Source organism: Lagenorhynchus albirostris, chromosome 9 (assembly GCF_949774975.1).
Source record: "Lagenorhynchus albirostris chromosome 9, mLagAlb1.1, whole genome shotgun sequence".
Lineage (NCBI taxonomy): Eukaryota > Metazoa > Chordata > Mammalia > Artiodactyla > Delphinidae > Lagenorhynchus > Lagenorhynchus albirostris.
Window position 1 is genome coordinate 104,087,329 of NC_083103.1, and position 19,826 is coordinate 104,107,154.

At 50.8% G+C, this 19,826-nt stretch overlaps 1 protein-coding gene across 3 annotated transcripts in view; it reads right to left on the bottom strand.

Moving 5' to 3' along the window:
• Positions 1-19,826, bottom strand: part of NFRKB (nuclear factor related to kappaB binding protein) — a 36,736-nt gene that overhangs the window by 6,170 nt on the left and 10,740 nt on the right. For 2 of the 3 annotated variants that reach the window (XM_060160766.1, XM_060160767.1), the window contains exons 4-22: positions 17,967-18,094; positions 17,158-17,332; positions 16,556-16,657; positions 15,732-15,805; positions 14,823-14,907; positions 14,282-14,462; positions 13,598-13,706; positions 13,270-13,396; positions 12,957-13,022; positions 9,632-9,711; positions 9,479-9,525; positions 6,054-6,114; positions 5,468-5,642; positions 4,293-4,399; positions 3,670-3,793; positions 3,410-3,489; positions 3,096-3,316; positions 2,730-2,997; positions 1,899-2,105 (exon numbers count right to left, since the gene is read on the bottom strand). In XM_060160766.1, coding sequence (XP_060016749.1) covers positions 1,899-2,105; positions 2,730-2,997; positions 3,096-3,316; positions 3,410-3,489; positions 3,670-3,793; positions 4,293-4,399; positions 5,468-5,642; positions 6,054-6,114; positions 9,479-9,525; positions 9,632-9,711; positions 12,957-13,022; positions 13,270-13,396; positions 13,598-13,706; positions 14,282-14,462; positions 14,823-14,907; positions 15,732-15,805; positions 16,556-16,657; positions 17,158-17,332; positions 17,967-18,094 — 2,417 coding nt within the window. The remainder of the gene's footprint in view (positions 1-1,898; positions 2,106-2,729; positions 2,998-3,095; positions 3,317-3,409; positions 3,490-3,669; positions 3,794-4,292; positions 4,400-5,467; positions 5,643-6,053; positions 6,115-9,478; positions 9,526-9,631; positions 9,712-12,956; positions 13,023-13,269; positions 13,397-13,597; positions 13,707-14,281; positions 14,463-14,822; positions 14,908-15,731; positions 15,806-16,555; positions 16,658-17,157; positions 17,333-17,966; positions 18,095-19,826) is intronic. The other variant, XM_060160768.1, reaches the window with a different exon arrangement.

Below are 19,826 nucleotides of genomic sequence, written 5' to 3' on the forward strand. Positions count from 1 at the left end.
AACCTCCACTGCGGGAAATGTGGGTCTCATGTATTTTTCTAACTTTCTATTTTGAAAAATGGAAGACATTCGCCAAAGCAGAAAACAGTCTAACAAATCCATGCACCCATCACACAATTTCAAAAGTTATCACTTGGCCAATTTTATCTATCTTTCCCCACTCCTCAGGGAGCTGGGGTGGGGAGAGGGAGGAGTTGGAATATTTTAAAGTAAACCAATAAGTATCATTTTGCTGATCAACACATTCGTCCCTGGGTATCCAGGGCTGCTCAAGTCCCTGACATAAAATGGCACAGAACAGTCGGCCCTCCGTACCTGCGGGTTCAAAACCAAAATTCCGTCAGTGGTTGGTTGAACCCGTGGAGGCAGAACCCAAGGAAAGAGAGGGCCGACTGGACTTCTACATGTCTCTAACCTAGAAGAGAACTTCTAAATGTAAAAGTAATCCCCTATCATCACCACATAATCACCTGTAAATATTATAACACACACTAGCATTTCCCCTACAGTCTCAAAAACGCCTCACTGTTGTGCCGACCTCCACTTTGAGGCAGCAGCAGGGCCCGGCACTAAAGGGCATGAGCCCCGGGGCCAGACTTCCCAGGTTCACATACCAACTCCTACCTACGGCCAATGTCCACGTGCAACAGGTGCGATCCTTCCAGGCGGGGGACTCTGTGTCTCGTGAGCCGTCCCCCCTCTACTGGGCCACTCATGCCATCGGTCGAGTTCACTCACTATCCATGTCCACTGAGTGGTCACTTCTCAGGCCTCGTCTCACTGCCCTTCACACGCCTGGTGCTGCTACGGACTTCGTGAGCACACTTTCCTCTCAGCCTGTCCCAGTCTCCACACCACAGTGTTTCCTTCTGTTTCAGTGAATGATAGTACCGCCCACCCAGTCACTCAAGCCAAGAGCCACAGGGTCATTCCTGACCCTGTCCTCAAACCACCAGGAAATCACACTGCTCTACCGCCAGGCCCTTGCTCGAAGCCCAGCCCACCGCCCACCTGCACGGCTGCGACTCCCTCCCAACTGGCTTCCCTGCTTCCGCCCTTGGCCCCTAAAGTCCATTCCACACAAAAGCAGTGGAATGGACTTTAGATTTCTTTAAATGTAAACTAGGTCAAGTCATCCTGGCTCACAATCTTCCGATGGCTCCCATCACATTTAAATTAAAAGCAAAGTCTGACGTGACTTAACCACTGGCAACCTCGCCTTCTAACACCTGCGCACTTGCTCACGGAGCCTCCAACAGCGTTCCTGTCGTTCCTCAAACATTCCCAACTCGAGGCCTTTTCACGTGCTGTTCCCATGCCTGGGATGCCTGACCCCGGACAAGCACGGTTCCGCACACTCTCCAGCCTCGCTCCCCACTCTCACAAGCCTTCTCCCTAGAGAGGTGTTCTCTATGACACTAGGAGCCTCAGGAAGGCAGGGGCCTGGTCTGGGTGATGCACAGACTCAGCCCCCAACACCCTGCACAGTGGCCGGCACACAAAAAGCACCCAATAAACATCTGATGAAAAAAATAACGTTGCTTCATCATTAGTGGTCCCATTTCTTCAACAGTAAAACAGGGATAACAAAAGTGCCTGCCCTGTGGTGTTATGAGAATGACATTCAAGTTATTCTATAGGGTTTTAGCTAAGTAAATTCATGAAGAGTCTACTCCAAATCAAGAAACTCAGCTACTTAATGCTGAATTACATGGACAGAAACAGGGGGAAAAAAAAAGGCCTCTTTGGCACCTACCAAGCTTGCACTGCCCTTGCTGGAAACTCACGCTTGAAATACCTACGAACTAAGGACCAAAGGTCACAAGCCACTAAGATCTCCAACTATCCTTTGATTCTAGACCAAGGAGTCAGACCCACCCGGACAGCCGTGCACCTACCTGCTTGATAATGTTCTGTCCTGTGACGTTCTGAATGACGGCAGTCGCGGGGGTGCTTGGAGCAGAGCCCCCAGGAGAACTGGTGGCCGGCTTGCTCGCAGGGTTGACTGTGGCAGGGAGACTTGTCACCGTGAGCCCCGCCGGCCCCGGTCGCTGCACAGTGGCCGCCGCAGTCTGAGCTTTGACTGGAACGGTGGCCATTACTGTCTAGTTCAGGGCAGGAGGGCAAGAGCTTAATTAGACACTAAGCCGCAGACCAGCACGTGGAGTGGTCTCCACCTGTCACCACCCAGGAAGCGTTCCTGTAAGAGGGCTTCTAATCTAACAATGCCGAGGGCGCACTACCCTCTAAAATGAACAGTGCGGAGTTCTTACCCTTAGGCAGAACATCTTAACTTTCAGGAATACTTTCTCATTTAACATCTCACTTCACCCCTACACACTGAGGGCAAACGTTATACCCCTTTTACAGCAGAGGGACCTGAGGCAGGAGACCCCTGTCTAAAGCACGGCAGTTAGTGGCCTGGCTAAGCCCAGAGGCACAAGGGAAGGAGCCTGGGACCTAGAATCACAGGCCTGGATTTACATCCCACCTCTGTCTACCAGGGTCCTGATGTCACAATCCTGCGTAAATCACTAAACTTCCCAAAGTTCTGATTCCCGACACGTATTCAGTAAAACAAAACTGATAACTTGCTTACCAGGCTTTGAACGTTAAATGAGCTGTTGTGATAAACATCATCATCAGCAGCAGTAACCTGGGTCCTGGGTCCTGACCCAGACTGCCTGGCAGACTCATCACCCCGGCCCCTGGGCCCCGTCCCTCCTTACCTGGGGCCCGCCTTTGGCCTGCACAGCCGTGGCCGGCACGCGAATCTGTGGTCCTGCTGTCATCTGTGGCAGCGTCGGTGCCGGCCCCGCTGACTGAGTCGCAGCAGGAAGGCTGGGCTGGGCCACCACCCGCACTTGGGGGAGTCCAGCCGAGCCGGAGTGGCTCACGACACGGGCAGCAGCCTGAGAACTCGGTGGAGTCTGGCTGGACGCCGGGGAGAGCATGGTTCCCAACTGCGGCATCGTTGGCGAAGACACGAGAAGAACACTGTAAAGAACACACAGGGAAACAACACAGACAACTTAGGACACAGATTCAAAAGAACCCTGGAAGGAGAAAGCTGGAGAGGAAATGGAAGCACTCACCCCGAAGTGGATTTCACGGGTTCCGAGACAGTCGTGGGGCCACTTTTGTTCACTGACGGCACAGGCGGGGGGGATATGGGCGTGGCGGGCAGAGCAGGAGTGGTGGGGGTCACAGGCGTGACTGGGGTGGGGGGCATGCTGGAGTCGCTGAGGCTCAGCTGGCTCTGCTCAGAAGGGCCAGCGCCGAGGACCTTCACCGAACCCTCCTTGCTGCTGGACTTCTGCACAAGGACGGGGAGCGCACGGACGCGGGCGTGAGCAAGGCCCACGGGGATGCCACAGCCCCTCTGCCGCCATCCCGTGAGGTCACTTACCACCTTGGATGGGGGCTTGGGTTTTTGCTGAAGGGCTTTCCTGGCTTTAGCTGCAGCTGCTTGGGCCTGGTGGATCCGCTCTGTGGACAAGAGTGGGAAGCTTCAGCAACAGCTTACCCTCAGCACAGTGTGGAGGGTGGTCCTACCAAGAGCCAGGGCGCTAAACCGCCTCTACAGCTCTGTCCTGCCCGCATGCCAATGAGAAGGAGTGGAGCTGGGGCAGGAGGGCAGAGGCAGCCCTCAGCTGGCTGGGCACACACCGAACTCTTCCTCGCTCCGGTCCCGATGCAGGTAGATCCACAACTTGCGTCCGATGTCGTACTTCACACACGGGTCCTTCTCGTAATGCAGCCGATCCAGGGCACCACTCACCACTGTATTCACCTGAGACCCAGGACAAAGAGGAGGAAGGACCACGCAGGCTCAGACTCGGGGAAAATCCCTGGGTGAGAGGCACAGCCAACACACACATCCCACCTCCCAATGGCTAACCCCATCACTCGGCAAAACAAGAAACTACGAGTCCTGAGAGATGGAGGTGCTGTGCCCCGAAGATGGTGAGCTGAGAGAAGGAGAGCCTCGCCAATGGCAAGGTCGAGGGGCAGCACTGCTCTCCTTTCTCAAGACGGCCTCCTTTCCTCTCCATCAGTTTTTTTTTTTTTTTTTTGGCTGCGCCGCACGGCTTGCAGGATCTTAGGTCCCCGATCAGGGACTGAACCTGGACCCTCAGCAGTGAAAGTGCCGGGTCCTAACCACTGGACCACCAGGGAATTCCCCATCAGTTTTTTTAAATTTTATTTTTACGTTATTCTATCTTGTATCTCCTTGTAAGCTCCCTTAAATCCATCCTGGAACAAAACACGAGCAGCCCTTCCCCTCCTACCTGAGTGCTGGTGACGTCTGGAGCCAGGAACTGGGAGTCCTTGAGCAGCTCGCAGATCTCCGCCCGCGTGCCCTCCCCGTTGGGCAGCCGGGCCGCCGCGTCGCGAACTGACACCAGAAACAGCAAAGTCCGAGCGTCAGCAGGGCTCCCCGGGAGAGCTGTCCCCCAACTGCTGACCAGCAGCAGGTGGACATGGCCCTCTGCAGGCAGCTTCTTCCACACCCTTCACACTTTCAGCCAAGGCTGAAGACCCAGGATCCCTGAGAGTTCAGTGCGTCCAGGAACTCAGGCAGAAAAAAATTACAACTGTAACTGAAATTCAGCATTTCCCTCCATTGTGAACCAAGGCTGGCATAACCTTTGTTGGCATATGTTGCCAACCATATGATGGCAGTGCCATGATGCTGTAATGGAAATCAGACGTTTTCTTATCACAGCACAGCTGCTGCGGACAACCCAAAATATTATTTCCACTCATCACTAGCTGGGAACTAGAGGAGTCAGAAGACCTGCCACTAGATCTTGTCATTTTTTTTTTTTTTTTTTTGCAGTACGCGGGCCTCTCACTGTTGTGGCCTCTCCCGTTGCGGAGCACAGGCTCCAGACGCGCAGGCTCAGCGGCCATGGCTCACGGGCCCAGCCGCTCCGCGGCATGTGGGATCTTCCCGGACCGGGGCACGAACCCGCGTCCCCTGCATCGGCAGGCGGACTCTCAACCACTGCGCCACCAGGGAAGCCCAAAAACATACATTTCTGCACCATAAATCTGTTTTAATATTCTGATAACAATTTCAATATGACTGGTTTCTTTCGTAACTCTGTGCATCTTATTTTAGGCATTTAAAAACTTAATTCTGAGAAGGGGTCCAGAGTTTACCAGACTGCCAGCAATCTGTGGCACAAAAAAGGTTAAAAACCTCACCTTTGTAGGAATCCTAGCCTGGAGGAAGCAAATTCCGACACCTAAGCTAACTGTTTAGCAGCCTGTGAACAGTTCCTGAAGGAAGGTAAACATGAGCCCAGACCCCAGGGAGGAAACACGGATTCTGTGTAGATCTCCGGGGCGGAATCCCTCCTTCCGCGTCCCAAACTGCAAAGCTTCCTGAAGCTACGCTGACCCTCCAGCCTTTGCAATGGGGGCGGGGCGGGGGGGGGAAGCAGACGGAGGCACGAACCCAGGGACAGGATAGTGACGTAGGCGGGACGGTCAGAGCGCAGCAGGGAGTGTTCCCGCGCCTTGTTGAGCGACGTCTCCTTGTCGAACACGCCCTTCACGGGCCCCACCACGGACTCGAAGCCATGCATGCGGAAGGTGAATGCCTTGTGGGGCTGGCTGTACCGGTAACGCTCCTGCCAAAAGAAGGGACGAGGCTCCTGAGTCAGTCACGGGGGCTCTCTCTAGCCACCCCGTGCAGGAGGGGGTCGGCCCGGAGACATTAAAGCAAAAAGCAAACAGGCTATTCCACTAGGAACACTGAGCCGACCACAGCGGGAGAAGGATTGTCCCCAAACGCCAGTCACTAGTGAACAGATCAGGAGGTAAATGTGTTGTCTTGTATCTGAAGAAAAACCACCTGACCATTTTTCGTTCCCTTCCTCACACCAGCTCTGCCCCCAAAAGCAATCCCAACCCACGGAATAGCAAGGTTAAGGGTGTGAGTTGCTTCCAAGATTTGGACTCAAGGACAGTCAGGCTCAGAGCTTCTCACCTCATGGCCTCACAGATACAGAGATTTACACCGGGTTCCAGCTTTTTCTTACCTGCTCCTGAAAAACTCGCTTCTCCTCTCCCGTGCTGGGCCGCACCACATAGTCAGTTCTTCTGGAACACAAAGACCTTTGGGTCCATCACCCCTTCTCCAGCACCCCAAACCACTGGGTCCATCATCCCCTCTCCAGCACCCAGAACCACATCCTTTGCAACACGAGTGCTCTATTTGTTCATTAGTGCTCTTATCTTGCAAAGGTCAGAAGTCCACTTTCCAAATCCTGCCAAGTAGCTCCTGTTGGTATTTGCAAAATTACTTGATTCTTAGAAGTCCAGAAAGGTACTGGGTAGGTGGGAAAGAAACTGACGTCGTGTTTTACCTACTGTTTTCAGTACTGTTGCTAAGTAAGCCTAATCTAAAAGTAACAAAGAATTCAGCTTTAGAGGAACAAAGGACTTCAAATTTGTACGATGGCAAGGGTGGTTTTTCTGCTTCCTAGGCAGAAGTACCAAGTAAGTGAGATCAGGGAATTCCCTGGCGGTTCAGTGGTTAGGACTCCGCATTTTCAATGTCGGGGCCTGGGTTTGATCCCTGGTTGGCGAACTAGGCTCCCATAAGCCACGCAGTGCAGCCAAAAACAAAAAGAAAAGAAAAAAGAAATTGAGTTTTATTATGTAAGGCAATGGTTCTGCCACTTTCAGGTTGGTCCTGAGTGCTGGTGTTCAGGAATCTAACTAAAGAGCTATACAACAGCATCAAAGCAATAAAACTCTTAGAATACGTTTAACCAAGGAGGTGGAAGATCTCTACACTGAAAACTACAAGACTTTGATTAAAGAAACTGAAGAAGACACAAGTAAAAAGATACTCTATGTTCAAGGATTGGAAGAATACTGTTAAAATGCCCATATCACCCAAAGTTATCTATAGATTAATGAAATCCCTATGAAAATTCCAATGACTTTTTTCACAGAAATAGAAGAAAACCATCCTAAAATTTGTATGGAACCACAAAAGACCCCGAACAGCCAAAGCAAACCTGAGAAAGAACAAAGCTGGAAACATCACACTTGCTGATTTCAAACTATGTTACAAAGTCACAGTAATCAAAATAGTATGGTACTCTCATAAAAATAGAAACATAAACCAGTGGGACAGAACTGAGAGCCAAGAAATAAACCACTGCATATATGGTCAACTAATACTTGGCAAATGGAGCCAAGAACACTCAATGAGGAAAGAACAGCCTCTTCAATAAACAATGCTGGGAAAACTGGACAACCACAAGCAAAAGAATGAAACTGGGCCCCTACCTTAAACCATTCACAAAAATTAACTTGAAATGGATTACACTTCAACGTAACACCTGAAACTAAACCTCCTAGAAGAAAATATCGGGAAGAAGCTCCTGCACAATGATCTTGGCAATGATTTTTTGGAGATGACACCAAAAGCACAAGCAACAAAAGCAAAAATAAACAAGTAGGACTACCTCAAAGAAAAGCTTCTGTACAGGGGCCTTCTCTGGTGACACAGTGGCTAAGAATTCACCTGCCAATGCAGGGGACACGGATTCAAGCCCTGGTCCAGGAAGATCCCACATGCCTCGGGGCAGCTAAGCCCATGCGTCACAACTACTGAGCCTGCGCTCTAGAGCCCGCAAGCCACAACACTGAGCCTGTGTGCCACAACTACTGAAGCCCGTGTGCCTAGAGCCCGTGCTCCACAACAAGAGAAGCCACCGCAACGAGAAGCCTGTGCACCGCAACAAAGAGTAGCCCCCACTCGCCGCAACTAGAGAAAGCCTGTGCACAACAATGAAGACCCAACGCAGCCAAAAATTAAATAAATTTATTTTTTAAAAAAAGCTTCTATGCAAAGAAAACCATCAACAAAATGAAAAGGCAACCTACAGAATAGCAGAAAATATTTGCAAAACATACATGTAAGAGGTTAATATCCAAAATATTTAAGGAACTCCTACAACTCAAAAGCAAACTACCCAAATAATCCAATTAAAAAACGGGCAAAGGACCTGAACAGACATTTTTCTAAAGATACACAAATGACCAACAGGTACACGAAAAGGTGCTCAACATCACTAATCATCAAGGAAATACAAATCAAAACCACAATGAAATATCACTTCACATCCATTGGAGTACCTATTACCAGAAAGACAAGAAATAACAAGTGTTGGCGAGGATGCAGAGAAAAGGAAACCCTTGTGCACTATGGTGGGAATGCAAACTGGTGTAGCCGTTAGGGAAAGTAGTATGGACGTTCCTCAGAAAACTGAAAACAGAACTACCACATGATCCAGCAATCTTACCTCTGGGAATATTTCCAAAGGAAATGAAACCACTATCTCAAAGAGATATCTGTACCCCCATATTCACTACATTATTTACAATAGCCAAGACATGGAAACAACTGAGAGAGATAAGTGTCCACCAATGGATGAATGGATAAACAAAATGTGTGTGTGTACACACATACACATACATACACACACACACACACACACACACACACACACACACACGGCGGAATGTTATTTAGTCATTAAAAAATGTAGGAAATTCTGCCATTTGCAACAACATGGATGGATCTAGAGGGTATTATGCTTAGTGAAATAAGTCAGTGAAAGACAAACACTGTATGATCTCACTTACACATGGAACCTAAAAGAAGCGTAACTCAAAGAAACAGAGCCTAGAATGGCAGTTACCAGGGGATGGGGGAAATGGGGAGACACTGGTTAAAGTTATAGAAAGTTCTACGGATCTAACAAATAGCATGGTGACTACAGTCAACAATACTGCATCATATACTTGAATGTTGCTAAGAAAGATCTTAAATGTTTTCACTACAAAAAAAGAACTGGTAATTATGTAAGGTGACGGATGGGTTAACTACCCTTACTGTGGTAATCACTTCACTATATATATGTACATATATGTGTGTGTGTATATATATATAAAAATAAAATCAATACACCGTACACCTTAAACTTACACCATGCTTTGTCAATTATATCTCTACAAAGCTGGGGAGAAAGAAAAGGGACCATGACAGACTGGAAACAGTCACATGAGAGATACAAAGGCTCAGGACGAGGTCGAGACCTAAATCCCAGCCTGGGTCCTGTCACTTACCCTCACACCTCCCTTTCTTTGTAGGTAAAATGAGGAAGATGGGCTGGATAGCCCATTCTCCAGCGGGAACTGAAGGGGGGACCGGGGAAAAGCATGCACCTACAGGTGGATCCCACCTCCTCAGAGACTCATGGGGAAAACACTTCCACTGCTGGGAGCGTGCTGCCTCTTAGCGAGGCTGAGGCAGATAAGGACCAGTGGATCCCGGCATCTCAAGCCCACTCTGGCTCTAACATACAAGGATGTGTCAGCACAACCAGGGCAGTACTGAGATGATGCTTTCTTGGGGCACCATCCTCCGTTAGGGTACTATACTCACACCCGAGGAACAGGCGTTGTGGCATCTGAGCTGTCTTCATTTTCTTGCTGGAGAAAAGGAAAGCAGTAACAGGTAAATGGACTGAAGGATTTTGGCTAACTCAGGGTTCTGGAAGCCCAGCACGAGAAAGCTGGTAGTTCTCAACAACCATACCTTACAGAAGGCCTGGTCTTTAGTTTCCAGCCACAGCTGGAAGAGTGCAGCTAACTCCTTTTCATTATCTTGGGACTGGCCTATTAGAACAAAAAGGCAAAGAATAGTAATATGATCTAAGGATATGACCTAAGGATGCCACTTCCTCCTTACTTGCTGTATCTACATCTGGACCTACAGCGATGGTCCTGTACACAGAATACCCCTCTGCCTGGACATCCACAGGCAGAATGAAACTGGACCCCTGTCTGACACCACTCACAGAAATTACCTTGAAATTAACTGGAAGGGATTAAACACTCACCTTGCTGGATTAACTTGAAGGGTCCGGATGGACATCCGTATGGACAGTCCAGCCAGCACCCTAACTCCTCAGTCGCGTGACCTCAGGGCCTCCTCCCCCGACTCCAGCCTCTCATTCCCACTATCACAACTGGACCTTGTCATTCCCCCAAACGGGACTCTTCAAAATGCCTAATCCAGTTTCTCAACCCTGGCTACACCTAAGAATCACCTGGAAACTTTTAAAAATGCCAAGGCTTGGGCCCCACTCAACCAATCAATCAGAACCCCTGTGGGTAAGGCCCAGGTACCAGCGTTTTTAAAAAGCTTCCCAACTGGCGGCAGCACACGGCCAGGACTGGGAACCTTCAACTAACCCCGCATCCTGCTCTCTGGCCGCAGCTGCCTCCCCTCCCCTCCCCTCCCCTCCCCGCTGTCTACCCTCGCCCACCAAAACGTTACCTGGACTCCACCGCACTGCTGGTCCAGACATCCCACTTTCCGGCCCCCTCAGCCCCTCCCTTCACACTTCCCCCACTCGGCGAGGGCCCACGCCCGTCACTTCAACGACAAGCCGAGCAACACAGCAATACCTAACACCTGTCCCTTCCATCTCTGCATCACTTCCGTCGAGCAAAGCTCACGTCCTAAACCAGCCATACTCTCCACTCGGGCAGCTGCCGGCTGCCGGAGACAAGGCCCAGAGACAGGCAGAGAACACCTCTATCAATGAGCGGACAGCCACCGTCACTGGCCCTCAATCTGCCCGCGAGCCCCGCACTAGCCGGCCTCCCTGCCCGCTGGACAGCAACTGCCCCCCCTTCTCCACCACCCTTCCCGCGCACAGCAGGCCTCCCACCTCCCACAGGAAGGCCACAGACCCATCCCCTCAACTCCCCACGGCGCGACCCAGCAGCCACGGCTCCTCCTCCACCCGGACAGATGTGCTGCCTCCTGCCACCTGAGGCCGGCCCCTGCCCCCAGGAATTCACCCTATGACAGGTGTCCCCTCCTCTCCTGTCCCTCTCCACCGACACTTAAGTCCTCTCCTGGCCACGAGCCCCGCTTCCTCTGCTCCCCTCCGCCACCAAACCTCTAGAAAGCGCTGTCCACACTCACTGTCCCTTTAACCAGGGGGACTGGGAAACGTTTTCCTGCCTGCAGGAAAGGGGGCCTGATCGGTAGCACGTGCAGACCTCTGCGGTGTACGTGAAGGTCAGCAAACCACTTCTGGAAACACAGTTTTGTGGTCATTTGTTTACACCCTGTCTCTGGCTGCTGTGCACAGGGCAGAGTTGAGTAGCCACAGCAGAAAGCATCTGCCCCACAGGCCTGAGACACTTATTACCTGGTCCTATTAGGGCAGCCTCCCCCGGCCGATCCTCCGCCACCAGCCGGACAGGCGGGAAGAACTGCAGCCAGCCTCACGAGCGGCCTCAGCTCACCTCTGCCCGCAACCGGCATCACCCCACTAAGGAATCACTCCTCCAAGGGAGCCATCATTTCTTTCATGTCCACAAATCCAGTCTTGACCTTCCTGAACCTTAGGAACAATGAAGGTTAATGACCACTCCCCACCTCCTGACTCTCGGACCTCACAGCTTCCGCCTGACTCTGCGGTCACTGCCTCTCCCGTGTCCCCACTCAGCCTCTGCCACCTCGGAGCTTATCAAGGCTTAGCCCCAGGCCCTCTTTCCTCCTCATTCTCCCCATGCCTTTGACTTCGCTTACTGCACATGTGCCCACAGCTTTCTACCCTGACTGTGGGTCTGGACTCTAAACCCACTGCCTACGTAACATGTCCATTTCAACACCCCAAAGGCAGCTCAAGGCAGCATGTGCACAACTACACTCACGCGCCTCACCCTCACCCAGGCCTGGACGTCCTCCCCAGCTGCCTACGTCGATGGCGGACCCCCATCCGCCAGGTACAAATCTAGCAGAAGTGACACCTGACTGCCCTCTTCCTTCACTCGCCACACCCAACCCACAACCACATCCTCCGGCTTTTACCACCTAAAGCTCCCAAATTCATGCATCCTCTCTACCCAGGTGCAACATCCTCTATGAGCAGGCCTGTGTGATCTCCGCGGGAACCATCCCTGAGTCACTGACCCACACGGCTCCCCCCATGGGGAGCCGCCTCCCTCCGCCTGCCTGGCTCATCCCTAGTCGTTGTTAAGACCGCTGCTCAAATGACCTTCCCCAGGAAGGCCCTCCTGGACTCCACCCGCATGCCACACCCATGCCTCCTTACAAACGCCCACCCCTACCGGCACTTTTCCCTTACAGAATGGCTAAGTTTGTCACTTCATTCGAATGAGTATTTGTTCCCCAAACAAATTCCACGAGGGGAGCACGCTGTCTACCTCACAAACCACTACCTCACCCCCGGCACCTAACAGTGCCTGACACCTAGAAGGTTAATCCATGTTGCAAGCAATGAACGCATCCACTACTTCCACAACCTTCTCTCCATGTTTCTCTTCATAGACCACTGGACAGAGTGGAGAAAGGTTTGCCCATTTCCACAGGAAATCAACACTGAATCTTCCTCTCATCACCAAGTTATTTCAGGTACACGTTACTACAACTTACACAGTAAGTGGAACTTCACAAATTTATAAGAAAAAGAACCTGTTCTTTAGAAGTAGCTTACTGAGGGCTGCCCAACACGTTATCCTCAATAGCAAAATCCATTTTAGGAAAGAAAAACAATCATATTACTAGAAATTAACCTAAAACCACAGGTATGGTTGACATAAATGAAGGTGCTCTTGTAAAACATCCCAGAGATTTTAATTCAGCCAGCCCCAGAGTGCAGCGGAACTGAAGGGCAAATGCCACCGCAGCCAACTCCAACGGGGGTGAACTCAGACCCTGAGAATTTCTAGAAGGACTCTTTTACTTGAGCAAAATAAGGTTTAATATTGCCTTTTTCAACATTCTCCTGGCACACACTGACTGGAAGGCACGAGAAGCTCGGGGAGAAAACAAGAGAAAGAGAACCTACTATGACAGGTAGGTGACGTGCATTACTCACCAAGCAACTTCCACTGCTGGGTTTTCTCTTTGAAGCCAACAAATGGAGAGAAGCTGGAAGGTACAGCTGCAAGAAATGGATCCCATGAACAAGCCACACAGGTCAGAGAGATTACTAAACTCAGAATAACTGCCACCCCTGAGCTCCGAGATAACTTCTGTATGTTAATGGTGCATCAGGACAGCAGAGACCTCCAAGGCATGGCATCGCATCATGCAAAGCCACAACGGATGTAGCCAGTAAAGCTGCAGTCTACTACGAGAATTAGACAAAGCGGGGTAAATACCGGGCCCTACAGCACAAAGTACCTTACCACGGCTTTCTCCAGCAAGATACTGCAGGGCTGGTAACACCAACTCTGCCCAGTTGGGGGCCGCAGAGAACCAGCTATTGAGGGAGCTGGCTGGAGATGACTGCCAGTCCAAAACTCGCTCCTCTAGCTGAGGGAGAGTAAGGCAGAACCCGGTTAGGTTTCTATTCCACGCCAGCGATCCCAAGGCTGTGGCAGAACAAACTGGCTATGCCTGTCCAGTCTGCTCAGGCCACAAAGCAAGGCAGCTGTGGGTCTTCGCGGGCAACCCAGAGCTGAAGATTTCTACAACCTGAAACTGCTACACACTTGGCTTTTCCAAAATTCTTACCATAGGAAGGCTAGCCTGCCCCTCCAGCAACAAGATCTCCAAGAGAAGAGAGAAGAAGCTGGAAGATATTTCATTGATTCCAAGGCAAGGCTTGAGGTCTTCGAGAGGCCTAATGAGGGAAGAAAAATATAAGAACCACCGAAAAGGGCTTCCCTGGTGGCCTAGTGGTTTAAGAATCCGCCTGCCAATGCAGGGGACACGGGTTCAAGCCCTGGTCCTGGAAGATCCCACATGCCGTGGAGCAACTAAGCCCGTGCGCCACAGCTACTGAGCCTGCGCTCTAGAGCCCGCGAGCCATAACTACTGAGCCCGTGCGCCACAACTACTGAAGCCTGTGCACTTAGAGCCCATGCTGCACAACAAGAGAAGCCACTGCAATGAGAAGCCCGCGCACTGCAAGGAAGAGTAGCCCCCGGTCGCCGCAACTAGAGAAAGCCCACGCGCAGCAACAAAGACCTAATGCAGTCAAAAATAAATAAATTAAAAAAAAAAAAGAACCACCGAAACAACCAAGAACACATGCCTAGGTTGCTTTAGGTCCTCCACGCCTCCCAGCCGTCATAAAAAAGCTCAGTGAAAGCCCACACCATACACGTTCCCCAGCAGGGCCCCTGGGACCTAGGGCTCTCAAGAAGCACCAGCTCTGGGGACAGCCCTGAGCCATGACCCCCGCTGCTCACTTACTCCTCCTTGATAGCGGGTATGGCCAGTGGAGACGGTGCCTGTGAGAGGGGTGGGAGACCTTCAGTACCGCTTAGGGGTTCCGCCAGATCCTCTGCCTCTGATTTGATCAGTTTTATTTTCTTCTTCTTCCTTTCCTCTTTTTCCTTAACCTTTTTTTTAAGGACAGCCAAGTCATATAATGCTGGGGAAAAAAAGTAACTCAAGTCATAGAACTGCATTTTCTACATCAGGAAATGAGGAGTCTTATCTGTATATTATTTTCCCAAGGCCCACCAGCAAAAGAAAGAAAAGTCTCAGTAATAAGGCATATAGTTTCGTTTGATTTTTTTTTTAAAACAAACTAATGAGTGCTTTAAAGAGTCAATGATCCATTGTACTGATTTTATATTCACTCTCCACCTACAAATCCATAAGAGGCAATAACGACATAAAGGCTATCAGCAAGAAGGATGCTGTGGTTTCCTTTCCTTTTGCAATACATAGAGAGGCCTGTGTAATCTAACACCACAGTCAACGGCCACCTACAGAGGACGTCACTTACCTGCTAGAGAGCCCTTCCTGCCGGCATTTACTCGAGTCATGATGTCATTGAGAGTCAGGTCCCCCGTCAAAAGGTCTGGGTGATCCTAGACGTGATATTCAGAGATTTGTTATGGAGGTCCAAAAGAGGAGCTAAAACTGCTGATTTTCCCAATTTACAGATAAAACTAGATGTTACGTGTACTTGAGGAAATTGTGTTGAATTTAAAACGTACAGAGATAAAAACTATTGCTCTTCATAATGGGGCAGGGGAGAACTGAGTTCCAATCCTTCATGTGTGGCATTTAGTTTATAAAGCTCTTTTGCGTTCCTTATCTTATATGCTCTTCAAACAGTCTTGCTAAGTGGTATTTTACAAAGACTGAAAACGGGATTCAGAGAAGTTAAGGGATTTGCCCGACATCACAGTAAGTGGAAAAGAGAGAGACAGAACTCGGTTCTAACCCCAACATAAGACTCTTCCCAGCTCACCACTCTGCCTTGATGAACTGACTTTCCTTCCTCCACCATGATCTCTGGCTCAGCGTTACCTCCATTTGGTGGAGCGAAGGAACAGAAACGTAAAACCTGGGAAAAGCACAGGCTCTGACGCTTGGCTCTGCCACTTACTGGCCGCTGGGCGTCAGACAAGCTCCCTGGCCTCTCCAAGCCCTGCTAAACGGACGAAAGGATTCACACAGCAGTGTCGTCCTAAAGACTGGATCAGACACGGCGGTAAGCGTGCCTTACAAAGTCAAAGCATCTGTCTTCTCCACACATCTTCAGTGTCACTGGGCCTCCCATGCTGCTCCTGTCCCCTAACAGGATAAGGAAAGGGGACTAATAACGTAGTGACTCCCCTTATCATCCCAGGATAGCTGATCCGGGGAATCAGACTGAAAACCTACTGACCACCCCCTCCGATCTTACTGGTTGGTGTTTCCGCTTCTCATGGTGCTTCTTCAGCATTATTTTCAGGTCACTGTCCCCCAGTTCTATTTTATCTGAGAGAAAAGGAACCAAACCACATGGACGGTCATTCACTTCCACAATGCTCAAATTCACATCTTTCTGGTCACTGGTAATGTTTGAAAGTAAGATATTTTCTGAGCTTCCCTCCTGACCTGTGTACTTCAAGTACCAACAATCTTGAAACAGTCACAGGCTCAACTCTGCAGCTTTTCTGTACACTCGTCAATAACGACCTCGGTACTCAGCTGCTCCTAAAACACCTAGAAGTTTCTGAACATTCTTCTTTGACTCCTATCCCAACTAAAAATAGTCTCTAATTTCACAGACATGCCAAGAAACTGCTGTGCCTCTGGTTACCCCTTTTCTATTATTGAATTATCCCTTAGTATTATTTTGGGGGGTTTTTTTGGTTGTTGTTTTTGTTTGTTTGGGGGCTGTGCTGGGCAGCATGTGGGATCTTAGTTCCCCAACCAGGGACCGAACCCGAGACCCTGCAGTGGAAGCGTGGAGTCTTAACCACTGGACCGCCAGGGAAATCCTGATACTGTTATTTTAAGATTCTGCTTTCTTGAGGCCAAAACGCCAGCTGGTCAGCTCCTAAGAGAAACTTTCAAAACAAAGGACAGAAGGCCAGCTGGCCTACCTACCTGCGGAGACGTGGAGCTACACGAAAGCTTCCCCAGGTCTCCTCATTCTAAGGAACACCGCTCTGCTTTCCTGGCAGGCAGAACCCAGTCTCCCACCCCGAGGCAGTCCTCAGATCCACGCCGAGCCCCACTCACCTGCAGTCTTCATGTCCGTGGTGGAAAGCGTGGGCACCACCCTGAGGGGCACTGCAGGGCTAGGAGAGCGCGCTGGAGAGCTCGGGAGCCACGAGCTGAGATCTGCAAAAGAAAAGTTTTCTTGTAAATCCAACCTGCCTGTGGACTCCAGCAGGGGAGACAGGGTAAGTGGCTCTCTGGGCTCAAGAAGGCTAAGCCAACAAGAGGGAGGCCAGGCTCCACCACTGCTTCCTGACCCTTCCCCAGACGGACTGCAGACTTGAGTCAGCGCAACGGCTCTTCCGGGAGGAGAGACTTCAACAGTGGCGGGTCACACTGCAGAGGTCACAGTCACTATTACTCTCCTGCGGGGACAGTGGTTCTCTCGAGCAGCCGACTGGACCAGAGCACCTGCCGGGAGGGCCCCGCGTGTGCCTGAGCGTCAAGGGTGGCGAGGTGTGCAGTCACAGCCACCCAACGGCTCTGAGCGTCACCACGCGCCCAGAAAAACCACAGGGATGGCTTCCTCACGGGGAAATGGCTACCACGGCCTCCAACCAGAGAAGCAGCTGCAGGTGCAGACCGATGAGATACAGATGGTGCGGGGCACGGAGGACACATACCCTCCTCGTCCGATGACAGGGCCGAGTCCCCACACTCCTCCTTCACTTCCCGCAGGACCTTCAGGTAGCGCTGCTGGGTGCGCCACTCCCGCTCCTCGGGGGTGCGGGATGGTGAGGGGCGCTTCTGCCGGGAGGGGAGGGTGGGACCGCTTCGCCGGGCCATCTCCAGGAGATCCTGGGAGAGATCGGATGGGATGGGGGCACGGCCTCAGCCACAGCTTGTCCTGACACGCTCCCCGAGTCTACGCTTTCTTCTCTTCTTTGTTAGCAAGCTCAGTTCCCTCCTTCCAAATAAAAGGGGCCTGTGCTGATTGTGATGGAAAATCCCCAATCTGAGTGCTGTGCTGCTCCATCGAGAATGAACACTTACACCAGACCCCGAAGTATCTCCAAACCGAAGCTTAAAGAACCACTAAGAGCCAGAACTACTCTGCCCCAAGGCATCCCAAGGCTGGTCCAGACCCAGAGCCGCTGAGCCTGGCAGCCATCAGGCACCCGAACGTGAACCTGAGTGCAAGCTGCTTCTCCTGCACGACCCACCATGGATCTGAAAGCTGCCTCTTTTTCTGGGTAAATACAGAAGCTACAATATTTCATCAATTTTAAGATGTATCCTTCTTTTGTTCCTGTTCTAACGTATCTGAAATCAGGATGCATCTTAAAACGTATCATGAGTAGGAAGGATGCACTTGGTCGTGTCGGGGCTTGATGGGCAGCTTCCTTCCTCAGTGGTATCTTTTGTTCTTGCCCCTGATCCGCCCCTTTGGGTCACCAGGTGTGAGTCCCACGCAGCTCCCAGGGGCACTTACGCTCCGCGAGGCCAGGATCTGCTTCAGCAGCCGGTGGAAGTACTGCTGCTGGGAGCTGAGGTAGCGCTTGTACTGCGACCGGAAGCACAGCTGCCTATACTTGACCACCTCGGGGTTGAAGTGTCCGTCTGCAAAGAACAGGCACAGCCATGCATATCTGTCAGCCACCCATCAGCGAGGGCTGGAGAGGCGGCCAGCTTTGCACTGATGGGAGGATAGTGGGGAAAGGGGAGCCTACGGTCCAAGGGGAGAGACAGAAAGCGTGTAAGCCAGTACTCGACTCTCTGACGTGCTGCCAGGAAACCAACCTAAAACAACCAAAGAGAGCGAAGAGTGACATCAGGAAAAGAGCCCCTAAGGAAGGCGACATGAAATGAGGCCCGATCACAGCAACTGTGGGAAGACGCTGACAACTGATAAACACAGGTAAGTTTTACGGATGTGCATCATACGTATTGGTTATCAACTTTTCTATATGTTTAAAAAATTTATTGGGAGGAAAATTAAGCAAGTAGGAATTTTTAAAATAAAAATAGGGAAAAGGCAGAAGGAACAGCATGTGCTAAGGCAGGCCCTGAAGCAAGGAAGAATGTGCCCACTCCAACCCCTGAAGAAATGTTGGTGTGAGGAAAGCAGAGGGACTTAGCTGAGGAGGGGCCGAGATGACCTGTGAAACTGGGCAGACGTCACACCACACAGAAACCACAGCACAGTCTGGACCTTATCCTGAGTGTAGTGGAAATCAGCTGAAGGGTTTAAAGCAGAAGAATAACACGGCCGAGAGCAAAAGAGGAAGAAGAAAACCACTGCAGTGATTGAGGAGAGGGACGACAGTGGCCCGGTCGGACCTCTCCCTCCATACCCAGGGTAGAGCCAAGGGGCCAGGGGGCCCAGGGCCCTTCCTTGTGGGTCCCACGTATCTCGGCCTCATCCTCCACCAGGCTCCCTTTTGCTCACTCCGCCGCAGCCCACGCTGTTTGCTGAAGTACCGTACTTTTCGCAAAGCCTTTGTCCTTCAAGTCCCCTCTGCCTTTTCACAAAGGCTTTGTCCTTCAAGTCCCCTCTGCCTTTTCACAAAGGCTTTGTCCTTCAAGTCCCCTCTGCCTGCAAGGCTTCCTACTAACACCCAGTACTTCACGGCTTGCTCGTCGCACCTTCATTGAGTCTCTGTCCAATGCACCTCCACAGAGAAGCCCTGCCCAACTACCACCTCTGAACCAGATCCTTCCTGTCACTTCCAGTCCCATTACCCTTCCTCACTCTTTATAGTGCGTGATACCAACAAACACTTGCTTGTCTATTACCTTGTTTTCCCCTAGTAGAATGTAAGGTCATGACTGTATCTCCAGAACCTTGAAGAATGGCTGGCACATATTAGCTGATGAGTGAGCAGTGGTTATGTGAACGGCAGTAGAAAGACTTCAGATATATTTCGAGGGAGAAAGATTAGACCTGCTGTTCGTTTGGATGCTGGGGCAGGAAGGCGAGCATGGTACCTAGATCACTGGACACGAGCAACTCGTACCGTTGTGGGAGCCGCGATGACAGAGGTCCGTTTTGGAATATTAGATTTGAGCAGGCTGCTACAAAGTGAACTAAGGGGAAAGATGGAAAAGCTAACCTCAGAAGGCTAAAATGAGGCATTGAAGTAAGTACACGGCGTTTCTTTTTTTTTTTTTTTTAATTCCAACCACTTTAATGATATTCCGAGGTAACGAATAACAGCAAACACTTAGAACAGGACCTGACATGGAACTGTCACCATATAAGGAGGGCCGTGCATATATTAACTCACTTCATCTTCACAACCACCCCACCAAGAAGGTACTACTGCATCCTCATCTTACTGAAGAGCCCGAA